The 12,691-nt window shown below is 48.2% G+C and overlaps 1 protein-coding gene across 4 annotated transcripts in view; it reads right to left on the bottom strand.

The window, feature by feature from the left end:
- Positions 1-237: 237 nt before the first annotated feature.
- Positions 238-12,691, bottom strand: part of GABRA5 (gamma-aminobutyric acid type A receptor subunit alpha5) — an 82,610-nt gene continuing 70,156 nt past the window's right edge. For all 4 annotated transcript variants that reach the window (XM_019011345.4, XM_019011344.4, XM_019011346.4 and 1 more), the window contains exons 8-11: positions 12,102-12,245; positions 9,367-9,519; positions 6,022-6,233; positions 238-1,506 (exon numbers count right to left, since the gene is read on the bottom strand). In XM_019011345.4, the coding sequence (XP_018866890.1) occupies positions 1,207-1,506; positions 6,022-6,233; positions 9,367-9,519; positions 12,102-12,245 (809 nt within the window). In that variant the 3' untranslated portion in view covers positions 238-1,206. The remainder of the gene's footprint in view (positions 1,507-6,021; positions 6,234-9,366; positions 9,520-12,101; positions 12,246-12,691) is intronic.

Genomic DNA, 12,691 nt, shown 5'->3' with positions numbered 1-12,691 from the left:
GATGGACTATACCTGCTTTTAGCTGTCTACCCTCGCTGTGGTTTAAGTAAGTTTTATCTCCAGGTGCTACTCTGTGGAATTAGGTTGGACCAGAGACAAGCCACCAAGTAAACGTTTTGTTTTGTTTTGATTCGTTCCCAAGCAATTTCACGATGGGTTCCATTTATGCCACTTTCAGGAAATGAGTCCACCAAAACATGAAATTAACAAAAAAAAGAATCCTATATGTCCACAAGATCAGTTCATTTTTTATTTTTTAATGAACATTTAAGATTCATATACAAAAGCTGACAGAGCAGTAAGTCCAGTCATGAAATACATACAAGGAAATAAAATGGAAAATAACTCAATTACGATTTCTCACCACTGAAGCACTACACGCTGGCTGTAGGGAGAGGTGGTCAGTGTTTCAGAGACAGCGATCACATGAGCCAAGTGCTGAGAATGTCATCAAAACACTGTTTGTTTTAACATCTCCTTTCCTTTCTTGGCTATTGTTCAGGTAGCGGGTGGTGTGGGGTAAGAAATGTTTCTTTTTCCTCCCAAAAAATTTAAGCAGTTAATTTTTTTCCTCAGGGAAATATTTTATTTGTGTATCTAACATATGATGTATTTCTGTTATTAATCTGCCTGCATAAATGTTTGCCTATTCTATTTCTTCGTGTAAGATCATGCAGTACTTTCCTAATTTCAGAACAGTAAGAATTATCAAAGGCAATTCATTTTGTACATAAATGTCCAAGTTTCCTCATAATGGAAAACGTGCTCTTTATGATCTCTGTTTCTCGCAATATAGTTGGTCAACTAATAATCATGGAGAGTTTCCTAAAATATTTATTCACTGGGAAAATTTGTATGAAATGACATTTGAAGTATAAAAAACATTGTTAGGTAACACTTGAAGCAGTTAAAAATATACGTATCTTGTTTGTGAACTATCAACGTATGATACTGGGCATCTGAGTGTCAGTCATCATATCCTGTTTTTCTAGAAAGTTGTTTGCTTGAATTATCAATGGGACATCTTGGAAACATCTGAAGTTACATATAGAAACATCAAGGCAATATTATTTGTACATATTATTAAACATGCAAAAATTTCCTGAAAGATAGTGCTCACATATGGAGAGTCCCTGTGAGCAAGACCTCTCCTTGGTACCATTTCGCTGGAAGTATGGCTGTCTTGGCGTTTGGGAGTGTGGCCGGTTATTTTGGAGAGGCGGCTCCTTTTATCACCGGCTCCCTATTCAAATACGTTGCCCAGTAAACTAAGTTGAAAGTGCCGAACAAGACTGGGAATACGATTCGGGACATTTTGTCAATTTTGCTGATACTGTTGTAAGTCTTTTTGCTTTCAGAAGTCTTCTCTTCAGAGGGTTTTACTGAGACTGAGGTTGCATTCGACGTCCCTGCTGGGGTCTGTTCCTTCGGAATGTTTGGGGGGTGAGACATCTTCCCAGTTGTAAAAGCGTTTGTTGACTTATTTAGTATGACTTCACGCTTTTTCTGCAAAATATAATATGAATGTAAGGACACGCCATTTGCAGGCAATGGTCAGCTCACCTTGGAGTTCTAAAGGTATACCTCTCAAAAGAGAGAAACACCTGTTTAGCCTGGGAGAGGGCCCTCCTCCACTGATGTCGCCAGGTAGCCTGCAGACAGGGCACACATGAGAGCTATGATTGCTATTAAAGTCTGGCAATCCCATAACGGGATACATTCCCAGAGGAATACAGATCATTCTACCATAAAGACACATGCATGAGAATGTTCACTGCAACACTATTCACAATAGCAAAGACATGGAATCAACCTAAATGCCCATCAATGACAGACTGGATAAAGAAAGTGTGGTACATATACACCATGGAATGGTGCAGCCATAAAAAAGAATGATTAAAAAGAATGAAATCCTGTCTTTTGCGGGAACATGGATGGAGCTGGAGGCCATTATCTTTAGCAAACTAACACAGAAACAGAAAACCAAATACCACATGTTCTTACTTACAAGTGGAAGCTGAATGATAAGAACTCATGAACACAAAGAGAGGAACAACAGACATTGGGGTGGAAGGTGGGAGGAGGAAGAGGAGCAGAAAAATAACTATTAGGTACTAGGCTTAGTACCTGGGTGACAAAATGATCTGTATAACAAACTCCCATGACATGAGTTACCTATACAACAAACCTGCACATGTACCTCTGAACCTAAAATAAAAGAAAAAAAATAAAGTCTGGCATTTCTCAAGATCTTGCCATAAACGGAATTAGGACTTGCCCCCTGCAAGGCAGCCATCGCTTCTTTACCTTCAAGTGCACCAGCGGGAGGGAATACGGTGTATGGATATAAGGGAAGCCCTAAGATGTGGCCTGCTGGGAAGGAGGAAAGGATGCGATTAAACATCATGGTACAGAATGCATTCTTTTGGGAAGGTATCTTCCACCCAGCACAAGGCTTTTGAGAATCACCAATATTGCTGTGTATATCAGTCGTCCCCTCCTTTTTATGGCTGAGTGACCTACCTTTGCATGAATGTGCCACCATTTGTTTACTATCCTATCGATGGACACCTGGGCTTTCTAATCTTAACTCTTACGGATTAAGCAGCTATGAACATTCTTGTATACATTTTTTGTGAAGATTTTTTTTGGGATATAAAATTCTAAACAGGTAAGTTACATTATGGTAGAAGAAATAAAAATAGTGGATATGTTTGGAGAGGTGGGGTCAAGCACTGCCTGGGAAGAGGCATGGTGAGCTTTCTGGAGGCTGGTGATGTCCTCTACTGTGGCAGGGATTTGAGTTACACACAATGTCCATATTTGTCCACACTCAGCAAAGGTGCTGTTAGTACTTGTGTGTTTCGCACTACAAATTTTGCTTCAAAGGAATAAAACAGTAAGCTAGTATTGGACTCTAGTTATAATGACATGCATGCTGACATATGGAGTGGGAAATGCATTGCCATCTGAAATTTATTTTGAAATGTAGCAAAAAAAAACAGATAAATTGAGGATGGGTGTACTGATGGACAGATAGAGGGAGAGGTGACAGGTGGCGAGGACACAGGCATACGTAAGTTTTGACAGCAGACAGGTTTTCACCGTAAACCTCTTTAAACATTGCTGTATGTTTAAAAATGTGCACAATAAAATGTTAGACAACCTGTGTTTCACTACTAAAGTAATATAGTCTCATTAATTAAAACTTGAAAAACACAAGAGAGTAAAGAAAATAAGTCAACCATTAAGAATAAAGAAAAGATAAAAAGCAGAAAGCCCAAGCGTGGAGCAGGCGTCAGGGGAAACAGGTGAAACAGGTGAACCAAAACCAGGCCAGGGGCAGGGGCATGAGGACCCCCTGGGGAAACCGTGCGGGAGCTTGAGGGAGGCAGCCACACCTCGGAAATGCGATGGCAGTTTTGCCGTCCCCGCCTTCCCCACCATCACTGAGAGCTCATGCAGATCTGCCAGAAGAAATCCATACATGTGAGTTACTGCTTAGAATGGTTCTATCTCTGGGTAGAACCAAGTGAAGGGCAAGCCCTTTAGAAGATACTGCTCTGTCCTGAGGGTGTGCGTTTTTACTGGGAAGGAATGTGCAGCGGGGGTGGGGGCGGGTGGCAGGGAGCACCCGCCTGGGACTCAGCATAGTCACAGCGCTGGTGGTGGAGATTTACACGCGCCCTGGAATCCGCCTTGCCAGAAGGACGTGCTCCCCAGCTGCAGGCAGTGTGGCCAGGTGTCAGATCTTCTGGCAGCCTGAGTTGCAGAGGGCTGTCTGGCCAGAGTCAGGCCCTTCCTGGGGAAATCAGACACATCTGGTGGGCAGCGAGGCAGGAGTCTAAAGCCCTGGCCACATCCCTGACATGAGGCAACTCCACTGGGCATCAGCTCACACTCCCCAGCGGGTTAGCCTGGGCTTTGCTGGGCCTGCATCATGGTTCGATTTCTTCCTCTCTGAATCTCACTGCCTCCTGTTTCCTTTCCCAAACGTTCACTCCTAAAAACTGCCTTACACCCCAAACTCTGACCCAATGTTTGCTTCTGGAGATCCCAACTTGGAACAATGGTGAACACAGTCTATTTTTTTAAAGTCCTCTCTACTTCCATGGAACAGTTTACTCGAGTAGGCTGACACCAGGCTGTGGTATTCACGCTCGCGGCCGGTGTCTGACTGCGGGGTGTGCGGCCTGCATGCCTGCAGATGCACCATGGCTTCCAGCACGCAGAGCCTTCCTGGCAGCAGGGGTGGAACTCCCAGCGCCATTGCCTTCCCAGGAACAAGTCTTACTTAACATTCCACAAGCCAGCTTGGGGCACGCGGCTTATTCTAGAAGACCCTTTCTCTCCTCGGATTAGACAATGCAGGTCACTTTCATCCTCTCTCCTCCCTCCAACCCTCCATTCAGAATTCAGATCTATGGTGATTAGATCAGCCGCCACAGAAGGCAGAGCGGACATGGTGATTGACAGTGTTGGCGACACCCAACAAGAACACCCAGCCACAGGTGTGCTCTCTCCATTCACCCAGGGGCTCACGTTCCTCCTAGACTCACAGGCATGAGCCCAACAACCTCAGTGACTGCCAGGGACTTCCGGCTCCTCCCTGACCTCAGACCAGGCTCCAGCCCACTATCCATCATGCACCATCCATGTCCCAGGCAGGTGACAAACAAGCACCTTCCAGCAACACAGTGCAGGGTGTTGGGAAGCCCCGTCTCCCCAGACTCCATTCTCGTTCCTCCCCACACAGCACCTTCTCTGGACCCCTGGTCTGCAGGAACAAGTTCAAACGTGTCGGCCAAGAACCTCTATCGTCTGAGAACAGCCTGCTCCCAGCCCCCCAGTCCCTATCACCCAGTGCAGTCAGACCACTCCTGTCCCTCCTCTCAGCCTTCAAAGCATACCCATGCCCGAGGCCCTTCCTCCGGTTTCCCCTTTCCTCCCTTCATGAGAGCACCCAGAATGGGTCCTGCCAGGCCTTCCTCCAACCCGGGAGCTAGGCTTGGAAGTGGGGCTTCTATGCTGAAACTACAGCGGGGGAGGGGCTCCTGGCACTTGGAAATAGTGAAGGCCCAACAGGCGAGGTCAGGCCAGAACTCCTGACAGCGGAGTCAAACCCTCAGAGCAAGCACAGGGCTGTGGATGGGGTGGAAGCAGGTCTCCCAGTGGAACCAGGGCCTCCTGCTCTGCTGTAACTGGCTTGTGGCCCCTGGCTGGGAGGTCGGACTTATACTTCGAGGCCTCTCTAATGCCTTCCAGGACTCCCTTCATGCTGATTTTCCAAAGGACAGATTAAGTTTTACTTTCAGGTCGCCCTGATGGCTCTGACCTCCTGTTCTCTCCATACAGAGATTTGTGTGTTTGTTTTCCGTGTGGTGAAATTAGCCGTTCACCACATGCTGCTTTATTTACTGTCCACGAATGTTATTCTTGTCTCCCCAAGGAAACAGTGCAGCTTGGAATAACATTTTTTCTTCAAATGTTCTTAAGATTTGGGCATAAATCATCCTTTAGATACTTGGTGGTTCTTTGCTTTGAACAGAGTAATGCTTTCACAACAATTTATGTGCCTGGTATAAGGGGGGTTAAATCATGCACTCAGTGGGGCTTGGGTGTGCTTTGCTGAGGAACTCCTTCCATTACGTTGGTGCCCCCTTCTTGACCTGAGGGCCACCTGAAGAGGACACCCTGCATGGTGAAATGAGATAAAATGAGCATAAGAAGATTCCACAACTAAAACCAGACAAGTCGTCCCTCAAGATGCAGGAGTTACTTCTGCCAAAATAATAGGCTTGAATATAAATAGGCCCAAGCCATTCACACCCCATCGCCTTTTGCTGGAGTGAAATTGGACCTGTTGTCAGTAAGACTTGGTAAGGGCCTTGAATATGAGGAAAGGAGCATTTGGGGGCTGGCGGGTAGGAAGGAGCAGCACCTTGTCTCATGTTTGGATAGAATCAGGCACACTTTCTCTGTCAAGGGGACCTGGAAGAAAGGAGGAGAAATAGTCAGTACCTTGATCTTGGCTGCTTCCAAGGCTTTTTTGCCATCCCAGGCCCAGCCTCTCTTGGTAAAGTAATTGACCGTGGCAAACTCTATCAGCGCCGAGAAGACGAAGGCATAGCACACGGCTATGAACCAGTCCATGGCGGTGGCGTAGGCCACTTTGGGCAGAGAGTTCCTGGCGCTGATGCTGAGGGTCGTCATGGTCAGCACCGTGGTGACCCCTGCGGGGGTCAGGCAGGGCAGAGTGAAAAATGGAAACAGGGGTCAGTGCTGGCACCCAGGACCCCAGTACAACACACCCAAAGTGATAGACACAAAGGGGACTAGTGATTTTTATTTTTATTTTTATTTTGAGACAGAGTCTTGCTCTGTCGCCCAGGCTGGAGTGCAGTGGCACGATCTCGGCTCACTGCAAGCTCTGCCTCCCTGGTTCAAGCGATTCTTGTGCCTCAGCTGCCTGAGTAGCTGGGATTACAGGCAGGTGTCACCACACCTGGCTAATTTCTGTATTTTTAATAGAGACGAGGTTTTGCCATGTTGGCCAGGCTGGTCTCGAATTCCTGGCCTCATGCGATCCACCCACCTCCGCCTCCCAAGGGACTGGTGATTTTAATCCCAGCCTGCGCCTTCCTCTACTGTTTTGCTAACATCTAGCACATTCACAGCACTTAGATAGACGATTGCTGATGTTCTGTGTCTTGATTGTCCCTTCCCTTTAGAATGTGAACTGAGGAGGGCAGGGATTCAGGTCTGATTTTGGCTCCCACTGCCATGAACAAAGCCAGGCAAACAGCCAGTGCTCAACAAAGACGTGTAGAGCGAGTGATACGATTCTGCAGCACTAAGGCAAGATCCAAGGCAGAATGACAGTCACATTCATGCCGCAGCCAGTAGGTGCCTCCCAGTGATTTACTATGCACCTGGAAATAGAGGGCTCCCTGCAAACAGGTGAGACAGACTTTCACCCGACTGCAGACTTGTAAGAGCCAGAGAGTAACAGAAGCGCCATATCTAAATCTGGGTCTGGGCATGTCACTCCCTCAAAGAGGGAACAGTATCCCCTGGAGCCTGCTGTGCATGGTGCCTGTGGCCACTAGGAAAACTCTGCAGTGACCACACAGCCAGGCTGGATCCCTGGAAGGGGACAGTCCTTTGGACTGGCAGATTATGCACCAGCTACTGGGTCCACTGAGTGTCAGACTCTCGTCTAAGCTGCACTCTGGATGGGTGTCAGTATCCCTGTTTGGCAGGTGGGGGAGCCTGAAGATTTAAAAGTATTTAGCAAGGTGCCCAAGCTCGCCAGCAAGGAGATGAGACTACCCACACTGGGAGCCAGGCCTGCTGGACTCTTGCAGTTCACATAGCTTCCACCTGCTAGCCCTGCCTTCTGCATAAGCGTGCACCTGTGTGGGCGATGGGGGTGTAACACACCTGCTATTGGTCAAACTGTGGGCCTGCAAAATTCATATGTTGAAGTCCTAACCTCCAGTACTCTAGATTACAGCCTTATTTGGAAATACAGTATTTAAAGAAATAATTAAGTTAAAATGAGGTCACTGGGATAGGCCCTCATCTGCTATGACTGATGCCTTATAAAATGGGGAACCTTGGAGACAGACATGCACACATGGAGCATGCCGTGTGAGGGCGGGAGTGATGCTGCCATGAGCTAAAGAGCTACCAGAGGCCAGGAGACAGGCCGGGAACAGATCCTTCCCTTGCAGGCCTCAGGAGGAGCCAGCCCTGCCAACACCCTGCTCCCAGCCTTCCAGCCTCCAGAAGTGTGAGATGATACATTTCTGCTGTATAAGTCCCCAGTGTGTGGGACTTGGTTACGGCAGTCCCAGGAGACCAGCACAGCACCAAGGACACGTAGTATGGCTGGGGCTTCGTTCAATGCCATCCTTCACAGCTCTACAAGTACTCCATGAACGTCATTCCCTGCATGAAATCAACACTTCCAAAGGAATCAATAGAAATCTTCGATTTTTTCTTGAGAAATCCAGTTAATCACTGTGTTGCGGGGGAAGGGTTGTATGCATGATTTTAAACAAGCCTCTTGAGTCTTCTTGGGCCTTTAATATCTTAACATGCATTGGGAATCTCCCTCCACCCCCCGCCAAAAAACCCAACAATAACAGGCAATACCCTCCCAGCTTTTTTTCTGCCTACCAGCTAAATTCCCCCTAAAGAGTTCATCAGGCACATTAACTTGGGGAGCACTGCCTGGTCACCAGCCAACCTCCACACCTTCCTGAAACAATCCTGATGCTCGCTCAGGCTTGGTAAGTGAAGCTGGACTCTTGGCTGGAGGCAGAGTGATGATCAGACGGGAGCACCCCTGTGCCACTCACTCCTGAACTCCCTGTGCTCTTGGTCAGCCTACACCCTGGGGGAGCATTAAGATAAAATGCACGCTAACATTTTCCTGCTTTGGAAAGGAAACTGCAATAGCAAATGCTGATGTGTGAATTGTACTTTACAGTTTACAAAGATGTGAGCATCCAGGATCACGACTGACTGGCAAAACTGCCTTTAGTATCTTCCTGAATCTGAGGAAGCTGAACTTCGAGGTAATTAAGACTCAGACACTCAACTGTGCCTGCTGGGCCGAGGTACCTCCTGAGTTAGAGCTCTCCCAATTTAGTTTATGTCTTAGGGATGTAAAATGATGCTGCTCTAGATTCTTATCAGGTATATATATTTAATTTATTACTATTGTATCTCATTGATTGTTATTTGGTGGTTAATTTTAAAGTGGCAGGCACATCTCAAAGAAAACTGCCTAACTTACAAAGTCATACTTGGTGAGAACCAAAAATTCTACAGACTGAGTATCCCTATTTTAAAAATCCAAAACCTGAAACACTACAAAATCCAAAACTTTTTGGGCACCAACATAATGCTCAAAGAAAATGCTCCATGGAGCTCATTTTGGATTTTCAGATTAGGGATGCTCAACTGGTATCATGCAATTCTTCCAAAATTTAAAAAAAATCTGATATCCGAAACACTTCTGGTCCCAAGCATTTGCGATAAGGAATGCTCAACCTGCATAGCAAAATTTCACATAAAACAGATACATGCTGGCAATGTCAAACCACACAAAAAGGCTTTTCAACAAGGAAATAACTATCAAATAGACCCAGTGATATTCCTTAAACCCTTCTTTGGAGAGAAATCCTAAACCCTAATCCTTAACATTAAATTCTTAATTAATGGGTCAATTTCTTTTCCAGGTCACACAACAAAGAGGCAGCACTAGAAGTTTCGTGGAGGTTGTTGCTGTTGCTTCAGGGTGGTTAGGGTCAGTCACAAAACACCAGTGTCCAGGCCTGGCTTGGGGACACTCACCAAAAACTGTCCTGGCTGGGACTGATTCCCGGTTCAGCCAAAAGGACACCTGTGATAAGATCACGGTCATTATGCAGGGAAGGTAGGTCTGGATGACAAAGTAGCCAATCTTCCTTTTCAGGTGGAAGTGAGCTGTCATGATTGTGTATTCGCCTGCAAATAAGCAAATGACTGCACATCAGTCCCCTAGAGTCTCTGCTTGCTGCATCCAAGGAGTTCACCAGAAGCCTCCCTTCCACTCCCCTGTCGGGTTGGACAAGCATTCATTTGTATGATCTGGGTTAAGGAGAGGACACAGGAGGATGCATGAATTTGTTATCGGTCATTTTATAAGTAAGTCTTATGACCCCTGGTCTCTGAAGAGCCTTTGATGACGGATGCTCTTCCTGGGGAAAATCAGATTTGTGTGTTTTACTAATCTCCGGTCACAATCTGTGCCTCTCTCCCCCCACTCCCTCGCCTGCTTCTGCAATTAGGATTTCAGGATTTAGCCTCCCCAGATGTAACTCAGGATTTCACAGAGCCCTGCAGAGGGTGGACAGAGTCCTTCCTGTTTCCAGTCTAGAGGCTCCAGGGAGGTGAGTCGACCACTCCCACCAGCAGCAGGCCCTGTGCTGGCTGTGTCACAGGTGCAGAGTGAGATGCAGCAGCTCAGGAGGCTCTGGGTCCTGGCAGCTCAACCCTTCTGCCACCTACCAGAGAGGTGTTGCCTGTTTTCTGAAATCGGGGGCATTTCGTTGGCGATGCCCCAGTGCCTTCTCTGGATTTGCCTGGCTGTGTGGGAGGCACGAGGAGACCTCCCATTCATTGCTGAGAATGATGCCGTCCTCACGGTGAACTGGTAAGGAGCTGAGGTCGGGAGCTGTGGTCAGGGAGTGTGAGGCCCGCTGGGCCAGTCTTCTTGCTACCTGGATTTGCCTCACCTTGGGGAGATGGGAAGTGTTCTTTGAGGGGTGGAGGAAGAGCAATTCAAAAAACTTTGGCTGAATTGCGAGGAGTGGACGGTATGGCCGGAGAGCTGGGATGCACTGTGAACAGGCTTTGGGGGCTCCATCAGCGCAGGCCCTGGTCTGTCTGTCAGAGTAGTGGTCTGCTGCTGCAGGGACTGCGTGTTGGGACATTAGAGTCTGACAGCACAGTTGCAGTGCTTACTGTTGGGATGGAAGCCCACAGCTCAGCAAGGGCCACTGTGGATGCTTCACTGAGTGCCAACTCAAAACATGGCATATGTCGGAGATGAAGGAACCACAGCAATCACATGTGGCAAAAATCTGCCCTCTAACGCAAGAGGAGCCGACAATCTCAGCAGTGCCTGGACAGGCCCGCAGTGCAAAGGTGCACTTTCCCCATAGTCTGCAGCAGGTGAGGGAGCAGAGCCGAGAAATGGGCAAAGAGGCAGAGGGTATGTTGGTAGAAAGGACTGGATCTCTACTGGTGATCCAAGTCTTTGTCTCCTTAGCACTTGAAGAAGTGAAATGGCATTCTGTTTTACAGTAGGGCTTGAAATTACTCTCCTACTTCTAATTATTTTGGCAGTAGTTCTTTTCATTTTGTTTTATTTTTGAGTTGAGGGTAGGAAAATTTGGTAGTGTTTGTTTTAAAAGATTGTAGAATGCAAATAGGAGTAGAAATCCCAGTTATTAATATTTAAAGAACTACATGAAACAGCTCCAAACTGGAGCATCCTCCCTCAGCATCGCAATTGCTTACACCAAACTCCTGCTGCACTACTTTCCACTGGTTTGCATAAAACCGGCCGGTTCCCTCTGCCTTTCCCTTTAGCATGGTAACCAAATGGTGAAGCCATCCTCCCAGACTCTCATATCCCCCAGGGATGCCCAGCGCACAGGCCCGTGGGTCAACAGGGTGCTGACTGCGTGTGTGTGCATGCAGAACAGGCTATGCACTAAATGGCCTGTGTGCTCGGCCAGCTGCAACGGTAGGGGTGCTGACAATCAGCTATGCTGACAGAGCGTTCCCCTGAAAATATCCTCTGGGGCTTAGAGCTCTTTCTGCTATCAGGGCCCCCTCCCTCCCTTTAGGCTTTTCTCCAAGGCTGCAGAGGCTCTTTGGAGCTCAAAACCCCCTCCCTTGCTCACGGCACCCCTGGTGACCTTGACCTCTATGGCTGGGCCTTCCTGTCCTGGAGACATCTGGCCACATAACTTGCAGGCTCTGGAGATGCAATGCATCCTGTTTCTTTGGTTTCCTCACCAACTTTGTGTCAAGGGAAGCCAGGCTGGGATGGGGCTATATTGGCCCTGCAGGGCTCAGGCCAGCCCAGGGCACTTGGCATTGAGACCATCTGCTTCCTTCTTGTACATTTCAGCTCTTCTCTGTAGGCTACCTGGTTGTGCTTTCCCAATTTCAACTCCAGGGAAATCTCTGCACTGTTTAAAGCAGGAGGTGGGGGAGCAGGTAACTGGGGTATTTGTAGGAAGCTGTCTACCTTTCCTGCTTAGGGGGTTGTTATATAAGCAGGTCCACCGCAACCCCTGGCCACAGCTGGTGCCTCTGTGTGCAGCTGCAGGGAGGGGCAGGCTGGGAGGATTCCCTTGGCCAGCTCTCATACAGCTGTGGCCCATGGAGAGCACAGCTGGCCAGGACAGGGTGTGTGGGAGGCTGCTGTGCGGCCTCCCACGTGGCCCCTGCAGAGGGGTGCTGGGAGCAGCGAGCTCTCCGAGGGTGTGGTGTCCTCAGTGCGCCTGGGAGCACAGCGCGTGTCGAGCCCTCACCTGTGCTGGTGCTGATGTTCTCAGTGCCCACCGTCTGCCCCATCAGGTGGTACTGGTTCAGTCTGGAGCCATCTTCCGCCACCACCACCGACTTGGTGGAGCCGTTGGTCCAGACGTAGACGACTTCAGAATTAGGGTACGCATCTGTATGAGGAGGGGGCAGAAAGTGACATAAACATGAAATCATTCCCAGCCTGGAAAACACAGAAGCTTTTACTAAAGTAGCAAGAGAGAGGATGAGAACGTTTGAAAAGTCAAGGTTCCACGACCTAAAGAATGCATAGGGTGGTTGGACCAGGGCAGACGCCACTGCAGTTCGGCATCTTCCCATGTCTAAAGGCCTGGGTGCCAGGCTGCTGTCTGGCACTTCCCGGTACACTTGTGTTTCTCTGCAGAGCGCACGATGGTGCAGGAGGTGAGAACATGAGCTCTGAGACCAGAGTGCCTGGGTCCCTCCAGCTCTGTGTCTTTGGCAGGTCACTTATTCTCTGTGCCTCAGTCCCTTCATCATAGAATGGGATAAAAACAGCAACCATGTCTGAGGGCTCTGGCTATGACTGCATGACCTACACCGAGATTTACAAGCACAG

Source organism: Gorilla gorilla, chromosome 16 (genome assembly GCF_029281585.2).
Source record: "Gorilla gorilla gorilla isolate KB3781 chromosome 16, NHGRI_mGorGor1-v2.1_pri, whole genome shotgun sequence".
NCBI lineage: Eukaryota > Metazoa > Chordata > Mammalia > Primates > Hominidae > Gorilla > Gorilla gorilla.
The sequence above is the reverse complement of the archived record's forward strand: the minus strand, read 5'-3'. Positions and strand labels throughout refer to the sequence as shown.